Source organism: Triturus cristatus, chromosome 12, assembly GCF_964204655.1.
Source record: "Triturus cristatus chromosome 12, aTriCri1.1, whole genome shotgun sequence".
NCBI classification, from domain to species: Eukaryota; Metazoa; Chordata; class Amphibia; order Caudata; family Salamandridae; genus Triturus; species Triturus cristatus.
This window is the reverse complement of record NC_140595.1, coordinates 561,189,248-561,216,640: the sequence shown is the minus strand read 5'-3', so window position 1 is coordinate 561,216,640 and position 27,393 is coordinate 561,189,248. Positions and strand designations below refer to the sequence as shown.

At 40.7% G+C, this 27,393-nt stretch overlaps 1 protein-coding gene across 4 annotated transcripts in view; it reads right to left on the bottom strand.

Moving 5' to 3' along the window:
• The window catches only part of RPGRIP1L (RPGRIP1 like), a 673,080-nt gene that overhangs the window by 297,351 nt on the left and 348,336 nt on the right, over positions 1 to 27,393 (bottom strand). For all 4 annotated transcript variants that reach the window (XM_085639033.1, XM_085639032.1, XM_085639035.1 and 1 more), the window contains exon 18: positions 14,977 to 15,185. In XM_085639033.1, the coding sequence (XP_085495159.1) occupies positions 14,977 to 15,185 (209 nt within the window). The remainder of the gene's footprint in view (positions 1 to 14,976; positions 15,186 to 27,393) is intronic.

Genomic DNA, 27,393 nt, shown 5'->3' with positions numbered 1-27,393 from the left:
CCATTTCAGAAATACATAGGTGTCTTTCATACCGATTTTTCCATGTACACATTTTTACAGAATAATTACTATATACCCGGTACATAATAAAAAACCATTGCAAGTTGCTGCTCAGTTTTTGGCTCTGGGTTCGTCGGGTTCTTGGTGAACCTACAAGTCCTATATATCCCCACAACCAGTAATGTCCAGCGGATGTAATGGTATATTGCTTTCAAAGAGCTGTCATAATTAGAAGAAGTTACAGGTGAAAACGTTGACACAAAAGGCTGTTTTTTTAAACTAATTTTCAATTTATCCTATATTTAACTGTTAGTTTCTATAAAAAAAACCTTGATGGATCTACACAAATCACCCCTTGCTGAATTCAGAATTTTGTCTTCTTCTCGGAAATGTATAGCTTTCCAGGATCCATTATTGCTTTTGTACCCATTTCTGCCATTAACTGGAAGGAGGTGAAAAGCACAAAAAATTGCAAAAATAGGCTATGTCCCAGAAAATGCCAAAACTGTGTAAAAAATGTTGGGTTTCTGACAAAAGTCTGGTATCCCCAAAAAGCTGGGAAAATGGTGATTTCAACCCCACAAGCCCTTTTTTGATAACATTTGCAGGGAAAAACCCAGATGCTTGCATTTGCAGCCCGTTTTTCCCATTTTTCCGAAAAAAAAAAAACTTTTGCTGTATTTTGGCTCATTTCTGTGACCCCTCTAGGAGAATCCACAAACCCTGAGTACCTTTAGAATCCCCATGATGTTGGAAGAAAAGGACGCAAATTTGGCGTGGATACCTTATGTGGTCAAAAAGTTACAGGGGCCTCATCGCGCACTACCCCAAATAGCCAAAAAAAGGCTTGGCACAGGAGGGAGAAAAGGCCTGGCAGCGAAGGGGTTAAATGTCAAGTAGAAGTGGCAGTAAAACTGCACACACAGGCTCTGCATTGGCAGCCCTGAGACATGTTTAAAGCACTACTTGTGTGAGTGGCAAAATTAGTGCTGTAGGCCCACCAGTAGCATTTAATTTACAGGCCCTGGGTGGGTATAGTATTCCACTTCACAAAGGACTTACAAGTAAATGAAATATTCCAAACAGGTGTAAAACAATTCTACCATGTTAAGTGGAGAGAGCACATGCACTTTAGCACTGGTCAGCAGCGGTAAAGTGGTCTGAGTCTGAAAGCCAACAAAAAGAATTGAGCTTAAAGAGGAGGAGGAAGGCAAAAAGCTTGGTGTGACTCTTCAGAGAGGGACATTTTCCAACAACGAGACAAACATGGCATGAGTTGCTTCCACATTTAATCCATGTCTAATGCTTCCTTCCACTGTTCTTCTGAAGTGGCACTCTTACATGATTCTCCAGTATTCACCACAACCCACTTCTCATTGTCATCATCCTCTTTGTTCCCTTTTTCCACAGTTAAAGCCCATCGTGACAAACATTCCGCATTCACATTCTTTGCCCCTGGAACATATTTTAACAAAAAATTGTATTCCTGAAGGCGATACAACCATTTGGTGATCCTGGCTGCCGCCTCCAGCACCCTTTGTGGAAAAAAAATCGACTAAAGGTTTGTGGTCTGTACGTAACTTAAAAGTGGTTCCCCATACATAGGTCTTAACGTACTGCACGCACCACCAGAATGCCAAAGCTCCTCTTTCTATCACTGAGTATTTGCTCTCAGTTCCTTCTACTGTCTACGATACGTGTGCATCTGCCCTTTCCTGGTAATTTTTGCATTGCATCCAAACAGCCACAAGACCATAAGCACTTGCATCTACCACACCTGGGGCTTAAACGGTTTCCGGAAGACAACATTACCAATATCTCATTTGATATTTTCATATGCAGCCTGACACTCTCTCCTCCACTCGAAATGCACGCCCTTTTTTCATAAGCACCCGCAAAACATGCACCTTTGTCAGCAAAAAGTTTTACAAATTTAGAATAATAATTGGCTAACCTGAGGAAAGAAAGAAGATGCCGTTTGTCAATAGGAGGAGGTGCACTTTCAATCACCACTACTAGTTTTATTTTGGGTTTTATGCCTTCACTTGACAATGTGTGTCCTAGGTACTTCACCTGTGTCACACCAAATTTACATTTGTCAACCCTGGAAGTCAAACCTGCATCTTGCAGTCTCTTCATTACTTCTTCTAACACACAATCCTGATTTTCCATGTCTGCTCCCCATACCAAGATATTGTCCTGGAAAAACAGTACATTTGTAAGATTTTTCAAAATGCAGTACATAACCCTTTGAAAAACTGCAGACGCTGATGCCAACCCAAATGGCATCCGCACAAACTGGAAGACACCCTCGGGTGTTATGAATGATGTCAGATGTTTTGACTCAGGATGTAGTCGCACCTGGTGATAATCATTAGCCAGATCAAAGGATGAAAAGAACTGACTATTATACTGATTACCATTTCATTTATTTACAGTAGGGAATGACGATCAACCAATATACATTCATTGAGGTCCATAAAATCTACGCACATGTGCAACCTTCCGTTAGACTTGCATGTCAACACAATAAGGCTGAGCCATTCAGATGATTCTATTGGCCTAAAGTCTCCTGCCCTGTAGAGTCGGTCAAGTTCTGCCTTCAGTTGTTCTAGCAACGCTAACTGAACATTCCTCACTTATGTACTTTTTGGTAACAGCCTGATTTAAGAATGATGCAGTGTTCACATTTTTCCTAGCATCACAATTGTTCTGCAAACAACCTAGGATACTTGGTACTCCACTTCAACCTGTCAGCTTTCTCCATGACCAGAACTTGATCAGGATAAATGGGACTGAGTATCATACCCAGGGCTTTTTTCGTTCCTTCCATCTCAATAATGTCTTACCTCTCTTCACTGCATAAATCTTCCCATTAGCCGACCTACTCTTGAATTGGATTGTGCCTTCAAAATATCCCACCAAAGGCAATTTCACCCACAATAACCCTCAGGTTCTATGTCAGGAGGAAATAGCTTACAACTTCCCAATTTGTCCCATGTTACCACGTCAATTATAGTGTACAGGTAACACGAATCAGCTCACAGAGAGATATCATCATTGTTAATCTTCAACGTGCACTTCGGAGGGCAGTATGCCTCTTTTACCTCACCCACCATATCTCCACGACATACAACCAACACCTCAACTTCGTGCACACCATCCTGCTCATCTTGAAGCTTATTATATAGATCTCTCAAAGCACTGACTTCATATCTGCCACCATTTTGCCCTTCTGACTTGCACACTCTGTAAAAGTGTCAATCTTCTTGCACTTGAAATATTTGGCTTTTGTGGGAGGACATATGTCAGATTCTGCTGTATTTCTTGTGCTCCCACACCTATAGCATGAACGTTTTTCCTTCATTACCAGTGTTTTGGAGAACACTCTCGGCCACAATCTCCTTTTAATTTTATGTACAATATTTACATTGTTGACATAATTTTTGTCTTTTTGTTGGCAATAATTGAGTTAGTTCACTTACATATCTAGAGGTATTCTCTATTCGCTGTGCTCTACTTTCGGTTTTGTCTAAAGAGGGGCCTTTTAACTCTAACAATTTCTCCTGGATTTTTACATTGTTGGTCCTACTAATGAATTGATCTCTTATACTGAAACATATTGTTCAATGGTTTCTCCTGGCAATTGAGCCGGAGAGGAAAACTGATGTCTCTCGACACCTATGCTTACATTCTTGCCAAAGTTTTCTCCCAGAGCTCTCATGGTGTCCAGATATTCATCATCTTGCACCTCATCAGAATCTGGCATGTCCTCTCCCTGACCATCAGGGTTCAAAGGTGTAGGGAATTTCTTTAACACATTCCTCCCCTCAATACCTAATTTGTGCTTTAATGCTGCTAGCTTCTGCTTAGTCACAAATACATCTCCATCCACAGCCTCCAAGTACGTCTCAAATGACTCTCGCCAATCTTCTCATGCCATGACTGGAAGACCCAGATTCTATAGGAATCCGGGAGGGACTGTAATAGAGGTAGCATCCATGCCCACTTTTTAAGCAACTGGTTACAATAATAACAATTTGCCACCCTATTCAGTTAATTTAAAACACAACAAGTACAAAATGACAAGCAAACAGTTAGAATTAAAGAAACAAAAAATAAAACACGAGACAACTTTGCCTTCAAAACCCTAGGCCTTAAGCATTATAAGAAGGCTTGCAGTATACCCAAAAACACTCAAGCCAAATCTAAACACCAGGACGGTGACAAATTCCTACTGGACAGACTGGAAATAATGGAAAGGCAGCAATAAACAACCCTTGTATAACAAATGTGCACATAGTCATGGAAGGCGAAAACGGTAAGACACTTGTTGGTAAACTATTAAAGGAACATGTTAAAGCGAGGACAGCCCAAATGACCTGGAACATGAAATACAAAAGGTTCACAGGAATACATTCAAGCTAAACCAGAATAGCAAGAAACCCAGAAAAATCCTAGTGAACATTCAAAATTACTTTGAATAGGACAAAATTCTATCTAAGGCTCTTTCAATCCAAAGCTTTAACTTTCTAATTTGTTTTAAAATCTGAAGAGCAATAGAGGATCGACTTTTAAACTAGGGAAAAGAATAGATGAGCTCAAGGGTCTAGACACAACTGAACAGATAACATTTGCCACTTTGCCCATAACTACCTGATACAACAAGATGTATTATTTGAGGCAGATGGAAGGTAGGGGCAGATTAAAAATGGTGCTAGAAACTATAGTTCGCAATAAGCAAAAGGAACAGGATGTGCCCAAAGGGAAAGGGCAAGCCCATATGGTCACAGAGTGTCAGGAGGAGGGGGTTGGAGGTTTGTATGGTTTTCACGGTGTAGGTGCAAGTTAGGGAAAAATTATTTTAAAAATCTTCATATGATAGTATGAATCCACTTAATGTGGCCAACTCCAAGTGAAACTGCTGGATGAGATAGTTAAAACTACTTACATGGAATGACAACATCTCAAGGGTAGAATTGAAAAGGTTAGGAGTTTTTGAATAGTTAAAAAAACAAAATCTTGATGTTGTTATGTTACAAGAGACTCGTTTTTTTTAATGAGGTTTTTCTCTGAGGAAGGCTTAGCACAAAGTATGCACTTGTCAGTCTTGTAATAACAAAGGAGTGGTAACATTAAAAATGTCTAAAAGCAGGACAGGCATAACCAACTCTATAGCAGACCAGTTGTGTTTATGGGTTATAACTTGTATCAAGAAGGAACACCAATATACTATTGCATTCAACTATGGCCATAAAGTGGATGACCCAAGTATACTTCAAAGAATTTTAAGCAATATATCAAGGATGATATCAAGGGATTTTAATGTTATCTTTAAGAAATCCTAGAACGAATCAAAATTTAATATGCACGTTTGCATTTCTTGATATAAAAACATGATTTGTGTGATGTGGAGGGTGAAAATTATACATGCCAAGAAGTACAGGCACTTCTCTATTTTAGACTACTATTGAATAGTCAGTAATTTGGGGACAGATTTCGTGTGTAGGAAAGTGCCCCTTTTTGCATGGCTACCCCCCACTTTTTGCCTGACATCTGATGCAACCTGACTTGATGTGCCCTGCGTCCCTGCCAATCAGGTTCCCAGAGCCTGTGTTCTTTCCCAAGACTGTACCTTTGTATCCACAATTGGCACATCCCTGGCTACAGGGCACCGTGACCAGGGAAAGGCCTCTAAGGGCTGCAGCAGCTATTGAGCCACCATTAGAGGCCCTCCACCTTAACACACACACACACTGCCACGGCAGGCTGCGTGTCTTGGTGCAGGAAAAAATGAAGTGAAGAGTCAACATGGCACACATCCCTGTGTGCCATGCCTGCAACCCACTGCCCGAGGCCTAGATCAGTCACCCGTCTAGCAGGGCACACCAGTCATAAGGTGAGAATACAGCCGCATGAGGCCTGTACCCCTACAGTGCCTAAGTCCATTCTTAGACATTGTAAGTGTAGCTAAGCCATAAAGAGTATATGGTCTGGGAGTTGGTCATTACTAACTCCACAGTTCCATAATGGCTTTACTAAAAACTGGGAAGTCTGGTTGCAATCTTCTCAGCATATTAAACCCCCACAGATGCAAGTGTGTGATTTAATGTAAAATGGACTCAGAGGGCATCTTAGAGATGCCCCCTGAAAATCGACCAGCCTTGGTGTGGTTCCTGAATGGCTGCCCACCATTTGCCACCACCAGACAGGTTTCTGGACCCCTGGATAGAGAGCCTCCGCTCTTTGGGTCTAGAAAAAAATCCCATCCTAGGCAGAGTTGTCATGCCTGCTCCAGGACGGGCTGGGTCCACGAAAGGGGAAGCTTCAAAGGCCTGCCACCTCTAGAGGCTGTCCCTGCCTTTTGCTGCCCCCAGACACTGGCTCCCACCAGTTCTGGCCCCCACTTTGGGCGGTCTAAGTGGCAGGAAAATCAAGCTAGGAAGAGAGGTGTGTCCACCTTTGCCAACCCCACCCTTCAGGTGGGGGAGGCGAGAAAAAGCACACATCTCAGTCCTCTCCATCTTGAAGGTGAGGGGACTCATCCAAATAGGAAGAGGCCCATGTCACTTCCCACTGGAGGGTGGTATAATAGGGGGTATACCCACCACAAGGAAGGGACCTATTGATCCCAATCTGTACACCCCTCTTACGCCTCTAAATTTAGTATTTGGGGTTACCCTGAACCTTGCCTCCTCAGATTCAAGGAAGAAAGAAGAAGGACCAGAGAGCTGTGCTGACCCAGGAAGGAGAAAAAACACCAACTGCCTTGGCCCCAGCCCTACCAGCCTGTCCCATCTACGACCTGCCTACAGCAAGAAACCTGGTGAGTACAGCAGCCAAAAAACCCAAGAGGCCGCAGGAGCTGCCCTGCAACCTTCCCACAGACTCTGCTTCCCATGAGCACCGGATTTGCTCAACCCAAAACTCACCTTCAGAATCCGGGTAACAGTGTCTACGCGATTCTGCACCACTCTGCACCAGACGCCTACGGCCCGAGTTCGAGTGACCCAACACCCCAAGGAGGTCTCCCCAGCGATCCTGACCTGGGATCTAATGATCTCCAACCTCCCTCAAGACGAAGCCTGTAGCCTCAACCTGAAGGGTCCGCCGACCACAACCGGAGCTGGTAAGAAAACCCGTCGCCAGAAGACACCCCTGCACTCGACGCAGCAAGGCCTTCGGTAGCCTAACCAACGGTATGTCCAGGCATCCCACAAGATCCCAACTTATCTCTCCAGCCGGTGATCGCCTTCAGGAAGCCTCCCTGCCCGAGCCTGCAGCATCTTTTCGAAACATAAGGTCTCCATTTGAAAGCACAGGGTCCCCCACGTCTGACTTGAATCCTGCACCCGGCCGCCCCAGTGCTGTTGGTGGTGCAGCTCCTGTGCTGGTTGTTGGCCCCTGAAGTGCTGACCTTAACACCAGGAGCTTTGCTCCCACACCCGAGTGGCCTGCTTGTCAGCAGTTATTTTATGTTATGTTAATTGCGATTTGTAGAGCGCTTAATACCAGCAGTCCCTAAGCGAAGGCCCCCTTAGCCCCATTGGCTAATATTGGGCCCCTGCACTCCACGACCGGCCGCCCCAGTGCCGCTGGTGGTGCACTTGAGTGTCCTTCTAGATCTTGGGGAACCTTGGTCCTAACCACCAAAACTCACCCTCCTGAGTCGAGTACTAACCTTCAAAACCGATAACCATTTGTCTCCCAGAGGAACCCATGTTAATGGATTGTGGGCCTAAAAATGTTCTAAGTGTGGAACTGTTAATGTATGGAGGACAGTGAGCTCAATTGAAAAGTGTAAAAAGTCATACTTACCTTCTAATGCATGAACTTACGGTGTGGTATCTAAGCATACCACTCGCAGTACTCAAAAAGTAATTTGAAAGTAATTACTGTGTAATTCAAACTACATTTCAAAGTAATATGAACCTGTAACAACTGCAAATTCAACCATAACTGCATTTCCATGCACAGGCTTGCATTTGAAAGTGTATTTTACTTTTTTCTGTTGTTAATACTTTATTAGTTTTTGTTCAAAAACAAACATGAGACTAGTTACTTCAATATGGCAATTACAGTGACACATGATGGTCAGACAACATACAGCACAAATCCAAAAGTTATCAGGCAGGTCATATCCAACGTCATCCTGTTATCAGTCCAAACCGCCCACAGCCCCATTTCAGACACCACAGCTCTGCACTCTGCACCCCCTTGTAATTAAATCATGGAGTTGCCAATCGAATGTCCCCTCACAGCATCAACATGTAACACTCATGGCATTTCGTTAAGTCTAGGCCCAGCCCCGCGCCACTATTTAGCAAGATTGTTCACCCTCAACTCCTGGATATCGACTTTGGTTGATTTTGTATCCCTGTCTCTGGCGGCAATATATGTTTTGTACAATGCCCAGAAGTTCTTAGGTCTACTATGTGGTGGGAGAAGGCCACTGAAGTTCTCCGTTTGCGTGCTACAAAACAACATGTCACTCGACCACTGAGCTATCGTAGGGATCGGGCCTCGTGACCAGCACATCGCTACTCTGCGCCTAGCTAGCAGCAATCCCATGTCAACCAACCTAAGGGCCCCTTTTGGTATCGATAGGGAGTAGCCCAACAGTGCCAGTGCAGGCTCCGGGGAGAGTGCCAGATCAATCACCTGTCCCAATTCTTTAAAGACTAAGTCCCAAGATGTGGAGATCCCATAACAAAAATGTGCATTTTACTTACCTGTGCCAAGTCCTGCTTGGTTCTAAAATAAAACCTAAATATATCTTACTGATACTTACCGAATTGGTCTGGACTCTGTCTCTGAGTGTATGTATCAGTCCTTGATTTGAGTGAATACAATAAATGATTAACACACCCTCTGGATAAGCCTAACTGCTCGCCAACACTACCACAAAGAGAGGTGTTAGTATTTACCTAATTTAGCCTCTGATATACTTCTGGGGACTCCCTGATTTCTGTGCAAACTATACCTTACTTTGGTATAGTATATACAGAGCCAGCTTCCTACATCGAGGAAATCCAACAGGCGTTGTTAAAAATAAGGACCCCAACCAAAACAGAAAAGGTGGTCTTTGGCTTAAAAAATACTTTGAAACAAATCTGCAATAGAGCTAATACAATTAGATACAGAGACTGTCGTTGACAATACTACTGGCTCTGCTTCTAAACAGCTATTTAGGGATGCATACAAAGCCTATTTAAGAAGACTATTTAAACAGAAATATTTATGGTGATCATCAAATTCACATAAGAGAAGCCTCTAGAAGAGAACCTCCAGAAGGAACAAGAAAGCAGAAGAGTTTTAGTGAGTATAATGTAGGGACACCCGAAAGCACCCGGGGGGGAAACACTACTGAAAACCTGACAAACTCAATTGCTGGATGTGGGAGCTTAGTACACGGAAATACTTTGAGTATGGAGAATCGTGAAGCACATTGTTAGCCTGGAAAGCAAAACCAAAGCAAGGTAAAGTTACAACCAGGTGATAGGAGACCCTTTAAGCAATACAAAGCCTGCTGACAGTGACCAGATCAAATATTTCTTCACTATTTCTAACATATCTATCAAGAACATTTCTGCTCAGACAAGTACACACTTGAGAAGTGGTTAGATGGCCTGAATATCTTGCAACTTAACAATTCATGATTATCTCTAGAAAGACTTAGTAAACTGGATGTCAGGCGAAGCATTGGGAAACTGAAAGTATGCACGACCGCAGGAAAGCCATCAGAGGAGTGTAAACTACAGATAGACCAGGTAATCCACTTAATGTCCAAGCTTTTCAAAGCAATTCTCACGGGGCAAGACCCCAGAGCCTCTGGTTATAGGCACCTTTTTCTCCAATTCCAAAACCTTATAAGAACCCTGTAAAATATGACCGGCCAATCTCACTTCTCAGCCTATAAATGCTTCTCTAGCTTCCTCCTTAGAGATTAAGCAAGCTTCAAGCCATTTTTCATGAAGATACCATGGAATAATAAGCACCACCGATACTGCCGTAACTCAATCATGCCTATTGGCAGTGTTTACATTAGGTGCTGTCAATGCCTCTGACAGGCGTGAACTAGGACTTCCTTGGAGCCACTCTAAAATGTTTTGGGTGAGGCCTTATATGCCAATAGTTGCATAAAAGGACACTTGGTAGCAGATTATCACATAACCAGAGCCATGAGATAGGATTGTGTGCCATCACCATCTCTCATTTAACTATACATAAAACCTTCAGTGCCAAAATTAAAGCTTGATGTAGGTGCAAATTCTTTCCAATACTTGGGATTTGAAACTAGGGTAGCCCTCTTTGCTGGCGATTTAGCTATATATACATCAGATCCAGCCCAGGCTGTCCCATGTGTAACTGAGTTGAGGAATTTGGTCATATCTCCAGCCAAATGATGAATATAAACAGAAACAATCTGATGATTTGGAGATTAGAGTTTTCTTCTCCTTAACAGTAAGTGAAGTGAGAAACCTGGGTATCTAGATCATAAGAGATTTGCATGCCCTGGCCGCCACGAACATGAAAAGATTGGTCAGGCAAATAAACCCACTTTGGGTGCAGTAGACTTCCTCGTTATAATAGGGAGAGTAAATCTGCTTAAGATGTCTGTGAAACCGAAGTTTAGCACTGTATTCCATAATATAGCAATATCAGTCAATGTGGCATTCTCCGGGTCCTCTGAGGCTCATGGGTGACACTCTCATTATCCCTATTAGGACTCGGGAGTAATCAGCCTGGGGTAATCTACTGCCAGAAAGTAAGCTGTCTGTTTTAAGACGCCATTCTGCACAATGTAGAAAGTCAGATGCCAAGGTTCAAATATCAACAGCTAGCAGGGTGAGCCCCTGGTAAAACAAGGGAAGAGTAAGGAGAATAGCTTAAACTGGAAATGCCCATAACTCTTCCAACTGTGAAGGCCACGGAGGGGGCCTTGCTATCTACTGCTGAGGAAGATATACAGCCATCAGAGAGGATTTGGAAGGCTGCTTGCAGATAGGGGAGATATAAGATTATTTCAAGAATCTATTCAGCTGATATTTAAGATTGTTAAGCCTGCACCACTGAGGAAAAATCATGTATTCACTCTGCACAGGCTCCACTGGACACCAGAGAAACTGGCCAAGTTACGATTAATTAGAGCAGTCACCTTTCCAAAGTGCAGTTCAGTTGCTTCTAATGATATTCAAATATAGCCACACTGTTCTTCCAAGCAGCCTTTTTGGATTGAAGTTAGCATAAGCATTTCATGATTCTAGTCGATGCCATATAGGTAAGTGACTCACTGGTTATTTTTGGCCCAGCACAATATTTATCAAATGGATTTTTTTTTTTACTTAATCCTGTTGCCTGGACATCAGATAGATAGAAAATGGACCAAGCAGAATTTACCAAGATTGCAGCTTGGGAAAGGGCAGTAAAGTATACCAACTTTGTTTACATTGGCTCAGAAAAGAAAGCCTCATTAGGACTTTGGGCTCTCTACTTTAATAGTGGCAATGATAGCAGTAACAGATGTGGCATAATGGTCCTATAATTAGACCTAACCAATTCTAGATCTTGTGAGATTGTCTCCTAGAACATTCGCACAAACTGAGATAGTGCACAACTGGCATTAGAAGAGCGTCAAAGGGTCTTGTGAGTACAAAACATTTTTGTTCACATAATTTAAACCTTTACACATTTTTCCACATGCAAGTGATATATTTTACTTTAAGAGTGATCATATGGAGTAGTGTCACTAAATGGCACATGTTGTATATATTATTTTAGTACCCCATCTTGCCAAATTATGGCAATAGTGTGTACAATTCCCGCATACCTTAACCAAAAAAGATGAGGGCATATTTTTCCAATCCATTTTGACCAATGGCAGGAGGGCATAACTCTAAAGAATACCCTTCCTCTCATTGAAGGACGGGTTGAATTTCTTATCCCTCTCATCTTACCCAAGGACTAATGGGGGGGCATTTGTTTTTTTTCAGGGTAGCACTGAACTTCCCCCTCCTCCATTGCTCTCAACTTATCTTTTTATGGACCACTGCAGAACAATGCAGTAAGCTATCACCCAGATGTCCTGTCTACAGTTGTAAATATGGTGCAGGTATAACTTTGAGCCTCCCCATTACCACTTGGTCCACAACGTGAACTTACAACCTGTACACTTTGAGGAAGTCAGAACAGGGCCAGATGCGAGCTGTCCTGCACCTCTGTGGCCCGCTAAATACTAGTGGCCACGGAGGAGCAAAACAAAAAAAGGGTGCTGCGAAAACTTGTGAGTTACTTGCGTTCTCGTGGCCCTCAACATGCTGTGGGGCTACAAAGGAGCAGGGTAATTAACCCCTATTTTTTATATAATTTTCCAACACACCCTTGGGCAAGGGATAAGGGTAAATTCCACCACACCTGGGTAATGTGGATGGTGGTGATCTAGTAAGCAGGAGTGGATGAATTTAACCCTAACAGCTCATGAATAATGGGTTCAGTGCAGTACTTGGGCATATGACAGCTGCTCCAATTATTTGTGTGTGTGTGTTTTTCTTTTTTTTAAACACCACCATTACTTTTGGGCAGAGTGGGTAGTAAATAGTACATGAAGCTCCCCCATGTATAATGAATCTCCCACAGCCTGTATGATGGAGTGTGAGGGCAAACAAACACACTCACCCTCGCGGATAAGCAGGCGGGTGGATAGTTATTTTCTCTCGGCTGTTAGGCACAGCTGGAGGGAAGCATAGAATAGAAACAAAGCCCCCATCCTTGGTCAAGGTAGATGGACGTGTCATACATGTGGTGCTACAAGGTTGTATTGAAGATTACATGTTTTACTCTCTCCTCCCAAAGTCTCACAAGCCAAGGTTTATACATATACAGTATATATTCTCATTGATTGTGATGAATTCTTTCTTTTTCATTAGGAAATCGCAGCCATTTACAAAATATACAGCACTGGTAAATTTGTGTTAAAGACTAACATTTTGCCTCACATCTATGAAATACCTGGAAAAAGATTAGCTAAACCAAGACAAGGCACCAAATTATGAGAAGGCTACCCAGTGATTCAAATGTGGTGGACTTTAACCCTGCACTTTCAGACATCTGGCTGTCAGAATGTTGCAACACTGTTGAAGAAATGACAGACTTGCGCAGGAGCAGAATGATGATTTTTCCCAAAGCCCCTGCCAGAACACCAACTGCCCTCAAAGAATAATTACTAAGTGCCGAGATGCTCCAAGGGGGGGAAGGGGAAGGGGACAAAGAAAAACCAGCCTTGACAAGTAGTTCCTTCTTCTACAGGTCTTTTCCTCTTTTGCAATTGGGCATTAATGTAAGCCTTTCCTTGTGAAGAATTGAAACTGAAAGAAATAAACACAGAAAATTATGTACAAGCTACTCTACTCCCTATTATCTATGTAAACACTTTTCAAAGTCCTTCTACATACCCTATCTGTCCTTGACTATTGCTCCTCTTCTATAATGCAATTCAAACTTCTTTCCGTCCTTTTAAATATATACATATATATATTTTTGCGTTGTTCCTGCTTGTTCATAATAAATAATACAATTATAAAATAACCAACTTATATTCTCTTCCCAAAGATGATTCAGATTTTCTTTTCCTTCCAGGGGAAGTACTTGCGTGACTGGACGGCTGTGAAAGAATTATCAGGCGAAGGCAGAACGCTGACAGGTAAGTGTAATTCTTTTCCTTCTTGAATGATGTTCTTCTGAAAATGATGGTTAACTTCTTTCTTCTTATTTAGCTCAACACATAGGCAAGAATTTACAGGTGGGTATTGATTTTTCTAAAGTCCTTTTCTTTTATACAAGAAGAAATGTATGTTTATATATCTATTTGTTTTGTAATTGCCAATGCTTGTTCGTAAACTGGATACTCTCTGTATTGAAACACTACTTAAAGGTAGTGTCTCCGCTCCACTTCCACTCGGCTCCACAAGGAGTGTACTGAGTACAGCACAACTCACATATGCTCCTAAATGAGACACTACTCATGACAATGAGAGTCCTCAATAACCAGACACTACCTCGCAGGGTTCAAGGATCCCTACCGCAACGCTGCAGAGGAAACTACCACGGCGGCCAACGACGCCACTACCTTAACATTTGCAATGGTGAACTTGGACGGGCTTCTTCTGCTCGAAACTCCACAGGTGAAGTGCGCATTGCTTTGTTGACATGCGCCTCACATTCCAAAAACTGTTTGGAAAAGAAAAGACTAGTGCGCTGCAAGAAGAGCTGAGCAGTCTCCGGTTATTGTTTCCGATTGTCTTTGTCTTCTCACTGACCTGCCACTAAATATGCTGGCCAGAATATGTTTATTTACAGAAATCTTCCTAAGGATCCTGACATCTGCACAGAGAAAGTGTACTATAGGAAAACCCATCTTAAATGTAAAAGCTTTCACTTCTCTGCCCCCATAACTATTGAATGATATGGCTAATCTGCAATAATGTGGCACAATCCAGGCTTGAATTGCAGGTTTACCGCACATTGGGTGGAAATTGGTCAAAGGAGGAATGGGAAGGAGGGTAAAGCCATTAAGGGTGAAAACGTGATTCACTTTGGGGAAGATGTGAATGCACCTCTGTACAATATATATTTTTATCCTCAACAAATTCCTGGGGGCGGGGTTTCTAAACACAGATTTTAAAACAGACACATTATGCTGTAGATCTATGTTAATCATGAGTTTTACTTCTACATTATATTTTTCAAGATGGTTAACAACAAACTACCCAGGACACACATGTAACTAGAGGTCTGTGAAGTGTACATCAAAAGCTGATTGGAAGACTCATACAAAATGCTGTACTTTCTCAGGAAATACCAGCTATTGGAAAATAGTCATATTTGAATATTTTGTAGCCAGTCTCACTTTACAGAAATAAATTCGGCAGTGCTGCTAGATTAATTCTAACATTAATTCTGGAAGGTGAAATAACTCACTGAAGCAGTTGAAGTAGGTGTCCTTGCTGTAATCCGCAGTTCATCCTCAGTAGGTAATCTAACAGGCAGCGGTTCTTCCTTCGGCATTTTATCTAATGGATCTGTGCTAGGTGTTGATCCACTAGGCGTGAGGTACGTATATTTCCATTTCAGCATGATGTTGATGGCACCAGTTTGGTGAGATTCAGAATCTCTGAGTTCAAATGTGCCTGAGAAACACCAAACATACAGCAACCAAATGAAATGCATTCAAAATACTCATCCAGTTCTATGTGATAAGCATTTTCAAACATAAAAGTAAAGCATTTGTTAAATTAACAAAAGACCTACCTACATTAAAAAAAAGTTAGATTAAATTGAAGATTTTTAAATTGCCATTCTAATTGCTACATACTTCTCCTTGATTGAGTACAAGAATACTCCACACTACTGTCATCTTCAAATGTTCCTTTATTCTTCAAGCAACTAGTGCAATAGGAGACTTTGATATCCCCACCATTACAATTAAAACCTACTGATTTGAAGGCTGAGGCACCTTTTACATAGGTGGTAAGACATCAGGACACGGCTACGCTCCCAGTGAAATATTAATGATTAACATTTTTTTCTGTGAGACAATGGTGCCTTCCAATCTGAAAAAAGGCGTAGTGGTACTTATCTATAAAATGCAAATGTTGACCCGCGTATGACTCTCTGGCATTTCCAAAGTAATGGAAAAGGCAGCAGTGCCACTTAAAACAATCTTATCTGCAGTATCTTCAATTCATTTCTTCCATGATATTGGACGTAGACAAGGTTTTGTGACCAAATAAAAACCCTTTTAATCAACAATGCTTGCTGATAAAGTAATCACCCTATAACACTGGAACAAACAATCTCACCACAGGTTTAAGGTTTGCACAAGTAAATAAGGCATACAGGCTAACAATTTTGTTTAGAAACAACCTGAAAAAGCTAGTGTCAAACGATCTACATTTTTTGCGGCAATGCATTATTGCTCAAAATCAGTATAGTGATACTGTTGGCCAGTAACCTGAAATGCCTTCCCACATGTTTCAGCATCTTCATGGCCCGCATTTGTTATTACGGATTAAATTTCATGTTGCCATACAATCCTATGCTAATAACACCCACTCTTACACGATTAAAGAAAGTTTTTTAATGAACTTCAAGAGTAATTGCTGTCTATATAAAGCGGTTTAATTTCTAAATGGGTGCTGCAAAACAGTGCATAGACCAAGCGAATACTTGTTACCTTCACCCTCCTCCACTACTGCTTAACAAATAACTGTAACTCAAAGTTCTCTTCGGTTAAAAACTATGTTACAGTTATTCTCGACTTTGACATGTCCATAGGGCAACCTATCAGGACATTGGTGTAAAAATACTTTTTGCCTCTATGCACGGCACAGCACATTATGCCTTATTTTTCCTTTTCCCATAGTAAATTGATCTTGGTGGTCTCCACTAATACTTCAAGTTTATCTTAACAGGAATACTTAGTGCGTCATTTAGGGTTTGAAACAAAATTATGGTTATCAAATGTCAGTAACTTAGACACAGGTCAGTTAATAATCGACAGGGAAAATAAAAAGGCATAGCTAAAAATGGAAGTGAATCTAATTGTCAAAACATTTCCTTTAAATATACATCTTGGCACCTGCAACAGACAAAATGCAAGTTTGCTCAGAAACACATAGTTCAGCCCATATATTTCAATACTTTGCTACATGTAATTCAATGCAACTCAACTGTAAAGAAGTCTTAGGCTGTCAATTAAGGACAGGCAGGGCAGTCGCCCAACAGCTTGGCCAGAGGTGGCATTGATCCTTTAGCTATCTTTTATCTCTTCTGCCTCCCAAAAGGAATCTATTTTATCTGAAGACTAGACCCCATTGTGGGGGTTTTGCCAGACACAGAGTAAGCAAGCATGTATTTCTCTTGCATGATTAATGTGAAAAGAGAATAAAATGTCTTCAAAGTCAGCTGTGCATGTCAGACTTGGAATAATGCAGGAAACAATACTTATACCAATCCACCTGTTAGCACAGTGTTAAATATAAAAAAAGACAAACACATTTTTCGTTTTATTTTCTTTTGGCTACAATTGATGCACCGTCATGCCAATAAATAAGCATGACTTTCAGTCCCACTGATTAACTCTAAAGTAAGCATAGGTATTCCAACTCACCCATTCAGAGTGGGGAAAAAAGGACAGGTGGTGTCCCATGATTCTCTACTGAACCTATCTAGGGAGGATTCACATTTGAAAAAGAACAGTAACTGTCAGACACAGGATTGTAGGCGGGTTTCCTTTCCCCTTTCCCATAATAGAAGACGCACAAGAAATCTGAAGCATTATTTTAGGAGGCTTAATTTGGAGTCAACCAAATGCATAAAACACGTTGACTAATTGCACAGGATACTGGCGTGCAAAGCGGTGGAGGCACAATGGTTACTGAAGAGAGGCTTAGCACAGATGGAGGTGCCCCTGTCTCAATACATAATTGCACACTATCCTTTCTTTACAGTATTTTGCCAAAGCCATCACCTTCACTCTGGCGTGAGTCTTAAAAACCGATATCCACTAGGCCTTTTGCCTGCATTTACCAGCTACTGGTTTTATTCCCTTCTAATTCACAATTCCTGGGGCGGATTCTCTCTATATAAAATAACCCATGTTCATCTATTATTTTCACAGTTTTTATCTTATTCATAGGTGTCCTACAATGCCTTACTCCAGCTGAAACCTCACAAATGTTAGTGCTCAAAATGTTGTTGACACTATAAAGCCCAGAATTGGTTGTTATATGCACATCATTATGCAAAGCTGGAAATTGTGTTCATTGTTATAACCAGCTCCTTATATAGAGCACAGTGGTTTGTCTATTTTATACAAACACACTCATGAACATAGGTTCTTATTGCTTTCCCATTTTTGTGATTACTGGGGACACAGCACTTTTTTGATGCATTGTTTTCTCTGTTTCTATGCTCGCTTTTTCTGAGGAGTAATAGTTAAAATAAGATTGCTTGTATACACAGTGGTTAGTTGACTGATTTGAGGTAGAATATTATAAACATTAACTGTCTGTAGTGTTTGGTTTACTACCTAATGTATATCTCAATAATGTAAGAGTCCTAGGTGCAGCAATGGTTTCTTTATTTTTAAAAGACTGATGGGCAGGTACACAATATAATGGGTTATAAAACAAACCATACAAAGTGGATTACACTCCGGAAGGCAACACTTTGTATTCAGCCTCTAGCGACCGTAATTTCTCCCTTCCCCTGGTAGTGAGGGCTGTTGCATAGGTTGTTTTGCCTACGCTAATGTTATCACATGTCAGCTTAGCCGATCAAGCTGCAACCATAAAGCTGTCTCTAAGCATCAGATTCAATAGAGTTCCGAACGGTAAGTTGGTAAGCGAGGAAAATCTAATGCTAGACCGCCTAACTGCAAGATTTCTCAACGCATGTGGTGGTCATGGATGGTCCCTACCGCTCGTGTTGAGAAACCTTCTGTTCGTGTTGAGAAAGCTGCAGCTCGAATAGAATTTCTACACAAGCGGCAGAAAGAAGCAGAGCCCTCTTGCACTGTGCGAAATGCTGTTCGCGTTTTACAGCACGGGATAAACAGCCAGCACTAAAAATCAGTACAAATGGAGCAAGGTAACCCACTCCACTTCTCAAGGAGCTTTTCTGTCACTTTGCGAGGTTCCACGTAGCGGGACAGCGCGAACTCTGCCCAGGCTTACTTTATGTACATCTACATCCATCTGTCAAATATGAGTTGTAGCACACCACTAAACATGCCACATACAGAGCTGTTGGCATTGGACAAAGACATCTATCACTTGGATTTTTTGAAAAGGGTGAAAATCCTAAACTTACAATAGAAGACATGCCCCTGTTTCAAACATCTCATTTTGCTGATTAGAAAACCCCAGACAATTGTATAAAACAATATTAAATCAATAGAGGAAATTACAGCTTCCTATGTCTATGGCATGTGTAAAAGAGGACAACAAATTACTCACCTGTAATACCAGTTCTCTATCAAGAGTATATTTTCTCTATGTTAAGTTCCATTTGTATGACAACAATTTCCTTTTATTTTTTCAATTTTAAAAAGGGAAAATAAAAAACTGTTTCTGAGCAGCAAAGTTCAGTTATCCAGTTTAATACTTTTACTATGTATTTGGTTGAGAATACTCATCAATGTATACAAAAATATTGACTGTTCACAGGCTTTTTTGTTAATTTTTTTTCTCTGTGTTTTAAAGGTGGTCTGGTGCCTTGAACGTCCACTAGACTAATAGGCATTTATGATTATGAAGTAATATCAGTTTAAACAGAACTGCTGTTACTGGTGCGGGCAGGGCCATCTTTATTGATTGCAGTATCACATAATATGGACTCAATATGCAGTTACTGCTGCAATGGTGCTAACCTTGCACCAGTAGCAGCTACTCCTGAAAAAAAATATTTAGACATAGTGCAACATCTAGGAAAGATTTCGAAGATGAGGAGAATGCATAAAGTGTTCATTAGAAATCCAAAACATATTCAATGAATTCACCAGAGTTAACGCTATGCTGGACACACAATTGAATGAAAACTTTATATAAAAAAAAACTTTGATACAATCACATTACATGTAATACATTATTAGAATTTGTACAAAAGTGTGGCACTGGGCTTAACACCCTCACTATTCTATTTTCTGCAAAACACACAAGATGATGGACGGAATGTTGCACATTGGCAAAACATTCACCCCCAGTCACAGATCTGGGTTTAATCCATCGTTATTTTGCTCACCACGCCACCCCAGTTCAGACATGACCATATGCAAATCAGCCTTGACCCTGTGCCTTATGGGAATAGTCCAGCCCAAACTGCCAAGCCATGTCTTCCCTGGACCGGAATCAAGCTTAGCAGTTTGGGCTGGACTGTTCCCATGAGACACAGGGTCAAGACCGATTTGCATATAGCTGGGTTCAAACTGGAATGGCATGGTGAGCAAAAAAACGATGATTAAGGCCCAGATCTCTGTACTGGGGTGAATGTATGACATTGTTCTGCATTCTGTCCATCAACTTTTGTTTTTGCATTTGTCACCCCGAGTGGGACGGGTATGCTCAGACGTGAGTCCCGTGCTCTCCATGCCACTGGAATCAAGCTATCCTGGCTGAAGAGGGGTGAAACCCCGAAACCGGTCCTAGGATGCTTGGTTCCAGCCCAGGGAGGACCTGGCTTGGCAGCTCGGGCTGTGCTGTTCCCATGAGGCACAGGATCAAGACTGATTTGCATATGCCTTGGTTCAAACTGGAATGGCATGGTGAGCAAAAAAACGATGGATTTAGGCCCAGATCTCTGTACTGGGGTGAATGTATGACATTGTTCTGCATTCTGTCCATCAACTTTTGTTTTTGCACTATTCTATTTTCTGCCCATGCTATTTGGGAAGATCTAGTAGATTGGATATGGACCTATGTTTGCTTATAAACTAGATATATATGCATAGATTGCAGAGGTTGACGAGGGGTGATGAAGCAGCAAAGAAATGAAAATCATATTGTTGATTTTAATTATTTTTGGGGGGTATGAGGCTACTAAAGGTTTATTATCACATGTAGCTCCTATCACAGGATGATTAGACATAAAGGATGGCCCAAATAACCCAGTAGAGTTTTGGGCTAGTTATAAGTAAAAAGAACAACAGATGAATTATTATTGTTCCATGCCTTAATTATATTTCGGTTTTGCATTCAGACTAGTCCAGTGTTACGATACGTCAACTTCCGAGTGAAAGTACAAGAAGTTTAAAACCACAGTCACATTGTCCTCGTATACGAATGAGTGGACAACTCAAAGCGTATTTTTAAGCCGGGTCCGTAAATAGATAGTCCACTTTCCTTGTAGCCGTTGCCTAATGTTAAAATGTAGAACATCCAATGTGATTAGGCTACCAGTCCATACATCAATTGCTCTTTTCAATTGTCAGCGTGGAATCCTCTTAACATACAGTAAACCAATCTCAGCCAATCTGTTTTATGGACTCTTCAAGACTCTACAAGGAAGTGTGAGCCCGCTTTCAAAATAACACCAAACAACAACCTCTAACAAGTAAAAATGTAATTGAAAAAATCGTGAGACATATATATATATATATATATATATATATGAATTAAGCAAAGCGTCCTTGCGGGGGGAGCACTCAAAGCTGGTGCCGGCGGTGAGGTAGGACAGCCTCACAAATATTTCACGAAGCAAAGAAATGAAGCCGCACTCTTCCTGGGTATGAAAAGGGTAAATTTTAATGACCTCCTCTTTACCAACGCGTTTCGAACTCCAACGGTTCCTGATCACGGTATTTACAAGAGTCCATCTTTTGTTTTTGCATATTTATACCAACTAGTCCGTCTTGCCATTAATGAAGCATTCTGGGAGTGGTAGTTTTCATGAATTGAAAAAAAACATTTGGCTAAATCATGCCGATTCCGTTTATCGTACTTATGTGTCTCTAAGTCATACTATTATACTATTGAGCACAGATAGTCCGTGCATCGTAATTACTGTCAACAGACTCCTTTTATCATACAGGTTCCATTATGATGCGTGTAGAGGGCTGAGTGCCCAATGTAAATGTGGTTTCTAGTGGAATTTTCGAGAAAAAATTCCACTATTTATTCACCATATGAATTGCACGGTGGCACATATGTATCAATACGCATACAGAAAATGGAGTTCGTCTCCCGTTTTTTAAAAGTTCGGGCTGAGTGCCCCTTGATTAACAGACGAAGAGACAGTATGAGAAGTAGGTTTCAGCAATGAACAAATAACTTCAATTTAACATGTCTACAGACTACTCTACCTGCATACTAGATTTTAAAGAAAAAAGAAAAGTTCTAAGACTCAGGGTTAACTTGAGACTATGTTCCAGTTTGGAAGACAATGTTCACAAGTGTACATAAAGTTCCTCATCCCCATTCAGCCCATGAGGAATTCTAGTTCTGAAGCGAATTATTAGTTTAGATTCCAGACGTCTAAGTCTTTCAGTTCTGTTGCCTCCTCTTTCATGTTCAGCGATGGTAGCAATGCCTGAGTAGCTGATATTTCTCCAGGTTTGGCCGACATGATTCTGTAGGTGTTTAGTTAGAGCATACGACATATCTTTGTTTTGGATAGCGCGTATGTGCTCTAGAATGCGCTTCTTGAGTGGGCAGATAGTGGAACCAATATAACGCTTCCCACACGAACATTCAATTAGATATACAACAAATTGTGATTCGCAAGTTATTGAGTTCTGGATTTTGAAGATCCGATCTTTGGGATCTTTAAGTGTTTTTAGGTTTCTACCTATTTGGCACGCTTTGCATGAGGTACATTTTGTAAATCCAAGTTGTCTTTTTTCCAACCATGATTGAGTTTTGGTATTTTGGAAGTGGCTGTTGACCAAAGTGTCGGATAGCGATGGCGCTTTCCTATATGTTATCATTGGAAAGTTTCCCATTGTGGGGCCAATGTCCGGGTCTTTTTTTATAATGTTCCAAAATTTCATTAGGATTTGGCGGATTTGGAAGCTTTCTTTTGAGTATGTCAATATTAGACGAGGTGTCTCTTCTTTTGTTGACTCTTCCATACTCACCAGGGCTTTAGTTTTGTTTTTTGCCGTTAATGTCTGAGCTCTTGTCTTGAGTCGGGCTTTTGTTTCTCCGCGTAAGATATCTCCATGTTTGTAACCACGTGTTGCAAATCGTAGTTTAGTATCCGTGAATTTACGTTCCATTTCCTCAGGCTCCGAACAGTTTCTTTTCATACGTATGAATTCACCATACGGAATACTTTGTTTTAATGAGCGTGGATGAAAACTAGATCCATGGAGGACACTGTTTGTTGCTGTTTGCTTGCGAAAAACTGTGGTGTGTATTTTATTTGACTTTATATACACTTTTGTGTCCAGAAAGTCAATCTCTTCTGATTGAATATTGTAGGTGAATTGCAAACCTACATCATTTGAATTGAGGATTTTTATGTAGTTCACTAACTTGTCTTTAGACCCCTTCCATAATAGGAAAAGGTCATCGATGAATCGGAGCCAGAGTACTACATCTGTAGTGTATGGATCATTTTCCTCTCTCCAAGCTATATGCCTTTCCCACCACCCCATGGTGAGATTGGCATAGCTTGGAGAGAAGGAAACTCCCATCGCTGTACCACGTTTTTGAGAGTAGAGTTGTTTATTAAATAGAAAAACATTGTTCGTTAGACATAGCTCAATCATTTCCATGAGCATGTTGGTATGTCTTAGTTCTCCAATTGGTCGTTGTTTTAAAAAATATTCGACAGCTCTCAGTCCGATGTTGTGGTCTATAGATGTGTACAATGATACCACATCGATTGTGGCTAGGAGGTAGTCTTGTTGCCATTGTGTTTCCATTAAGATTCTCAAGAAGTCACCTGTGTCTTTGATGAACGAATTTAAGGTTGGAACAATAGGGGATAAAAAGTAATCCACATAGTTAGCTAGGTTTTCATAGAGGGACCCACAGCTGGAAATTATGGGTCGACCAGGTGGTTTCTGCAGGGTTTTATGGACTTTCGGCAGAAAGTAGATTGTAGGTGTCACAGGGTTGGTCATTGTCAGAAAATGTTTCTCTTCTTGACTCAGCATTCCTTGGTCGAACCATTTGTCTATTCGATTGTGAAGGTCACTGATCATATCTGGAATAGGATTAGATTTCAGTCTGGTGTAATTTGTTATATCATTTAGCTGACGTAGCGCTTCATCGATATATGCTTGTTTGTCTAAGATGACAACGTTACCCCCCTTATCAGCTGGTTTAATTTCTATTTGGTTGTTGTTTTTCAAGGTTTGTAGAGCTTGGCGTTCTTGTGAGGACAAGTTTTCTTTCTTCTTTGATTTGGTGTTTTCCATTGTTTCTAATTCTGCCACAATTAGATCGTGGAACATGTCTATCCGATTGCCTGGATGTAAAGCTGGACAAAATTTTGATTTCCTTTTAAAGTTGGTACGGGGATTGACATTGATCAATATGTCCATCTCTTGTAATATTTGTGTGTCTGTTAGTTCTGTCTCTTCTATATCATGTACTAGTTCGTATGCCGTTCTGAGTGTCTTTGTTTCCGCTATGGTATATCCTTCTGAGGTTGTTGAAGTCTCAGGTTGAAGATCCTGTGTCTTATTTTTATCCGGTAGTTTTGAAAAAAATGTCTTTAGTTTTAGCTTGCGGATATATTTATACATGTCTATTCTTGTTTCTACGGCATCAGAATGTTTTTCCGGGCAAAATGTTAATCCTTTGTTCAATAGATTGCGTTCTGCCTGAGATAGATTATAGTGAGACAGGTTAATTATAAGATCTGGTTCTATTTGCATCTTCCGTCCATCCTTTATTTTTTTGTCACTGTTCGGTTGCGTAGAAAGTATTTTTGTTTTTCGGCTTCGTCTTGTTTTTCTCCACGGCCTTTGTTTCCAAAGTATCCCCTTCCACGTGCTCTTGTTTGACCTCTGCCTCGTCCTCTTCCTGTTATTTTTGGATTTTGTTGATCCTGGTACAGCATTCTCATTTCTTCTAAAAAAGAAAGTTTTTTGATAGTTTTTCTTGCAGTTGAATCTTCACCATCACTTACTTCCACCTCTGATTCACTGGGTGTTGTGTATGGGGATTCTTGTGTGATGGGTTCATTTTTGTCCCATTGTTGTTTAAGGATGTCAAATGCTTTTGCAAAGGTAAATATTGTCCCATTTGCATAATCTGATTCATCTCTTCTAAACTTCCGTTGTTTTCTCTCTTGAATCTCACTTTCATGTTTGTCCAAGTTTTTCTCCATCATTGAGCGTAGTTTGTTGATGTTTTCTTCCTCTTTTTCATGTGATTTGATTGACTGCTCAACTTCATCTATTTTAACGTGTAATTCTTCTACATTTTTTTTGGCATATTTGATGATTATTAACATCATTTTACGCGAACAATCCATATTGTTTTTCCCCCATTCATCCAACATTTCAGGGCTGGTGTCTGGGTGGTTGGGTAAGGTAAAAATACGCAGTCCTCGCGGTACAAGTTCAAGTTCTACATACTTTTCCATAGTGATTATTTCCCAACTTCGTGATATCTCTTTCCGAAGTAATTTTTCCAATTGATTGAATAGTTGTTTTAGTGTAGATGCTCCTTTTGGTACAGTCATGTTATCTGTAGATGTAGATGTATTAGGAGATGATTTAACAAACATGCTCTCTGCTTTCTCCAGTCTTTTTGCTGCTCTTTGTTCCATATTCTCTGAATTGCTTCGGCGAATATGGAACAAAGAGCAGCAAAAAGACTGGAGAAAGCAGAGAGCATGTTTGTTAAATCATCTCCTCAGAGACAAAGACACTCAGAACGGCATACGAACTAGTACATGATATAGAAGAGACAGAACTAACAGACACACAAATATTACAAGAGAGGGACATATCGATCAATGTCAATCCCCGTACCAACTTTAAAAGGAAATCAAAATTTTGTCCAGCTTTACATCCAGGCAATCGGATAGACATGTTCCACGATCTAATTGTGGCAGAATTAGAAACAATGGAAAACACCAAATCAAAGAAGAAAGAAAACTTGTCCTCACAAGAACGCCAAGCTCTACAAACCTTGAAAAACAACAACCAAATAGAAATTAAACCATCTTAGACAAACAAGCATATATCGATGAAGCGCTACGTCAGCTAAATGATACAACAAATTACACCAGACTGAAATCTAATCCTATTCCAGATATGATCAGTGACCTTCACAATCGAATAGACAAATGGTTCGACCAAGGAATGCTGAGTCAAGAAGAGAAAAATTTTCTGACAATGACCAACCCTGTGACACCTACAATCTACTTTCTGCCGAAAGTCCATAAAACCCTGCAGAAACCACCTGGTCGACCCATAATTTCCAGCTGTGGGTCCCTCTATGAAAACCTAGCTAACTATGTGGATTACTTTTTATCCCCTATTGTTCCAACCTTAAATTCGTTCATCAAAGACACAGGTGACTTCTTGAGAATCTTAATGGAAACACAATGGCAACAAGACTACCTTCTAGCCACAATCGATGTCGTATTATTGTACACATCTATAGACCACAACATCGGACTGAGAGCTGTCGAATATTTTTTAAAACAACGACCAATTGGAGAACTAAGACATACCAACATGCTCATGGAAATGATTGAGCTATGTCTAACGAACAATGTTTTTCTATTTAATAAACAACTCTACTCTCAAAAACGTGGTACAGCGATGGGAGTTTCCTTCTCTCCAAGCTATGCCAATCTCACCATGGGGTGGTGGGAAAGGCATATAGCTTGGAGAGAGGAAAATGATCCATACACTACAGATGTAGTACTCTGGCTCTGATTCATCGATGACCTTTTCCTATTATGGAAGGGGTCTAAAGACAAGTTAGTGAACTACATAAAAATCCTCAATTCAAATGATGTAGGTTTGCAATTCACCTACAATATTCAATCAGAAGAGATTGACTTTCTGGACACAAAAGTGTATATAAAGTCAAATAAAATACACACCACAGTTTTTCGCAAGCAAACAGCAACAAACAGTGTCCTCCATGGATCTAGTTTTCATCCACGCTTATTAAAACAAAGTATTCCGTATGGTGAATTCATACGTATGAAAAGAAACTGTTCGGAGCCTGAGGAAATGGAACGTAAATTCACGGATACTAAACTACGATTTGCAACACGTGGTTACAAACATGGAGATACCTTATGCGGAGAAACAAAAGCCCGACTCAAGACAAGAGCTCAGACATTAACGGCAAAAAACAAAACTAAAGCCCTGATGAGTATGGAAGAGTCAACAAAAGAAGAGACACCTCGTCTAATATTGACATACTCAAAAGAAAGCTTCCAAATCCGCCAAATCCTAATGAAATTTTGGAACATTATAAAAAAAGACCCGGACATTGGCCCCACAATGGGAAACTTTCCAATGATAACATATAGGAAAGCGCCATCGCTATCCGACACTTTGGTCAACAGCCACTTCCAAAATACCAAAACTCAATCATGGTTGGAAAAAAGACAACTTGGATTTACAAAATGTACCTCATGCAAAGCGTGCCAAATAGGTAGAAACCTAAAAACACTTAAAGATCCCAAAGATCGGATCTTCAAAATCCAGAACTCAATAACTTGCGAATCACAATTTGTTGTATATCTAATTGAATGTTCGTGTGGGAAGCGTTATATTGGTTCCACTATCTGCCCACTCAAGAAGCGCATTCTAGAGCACATACGCGCTATCCAAAACAAAGATATGTCGTATGCTCTAACTAAACACCTACAGAATCATGTCGGCCAAACCTGGAGAAATATCAGCTACTCAGG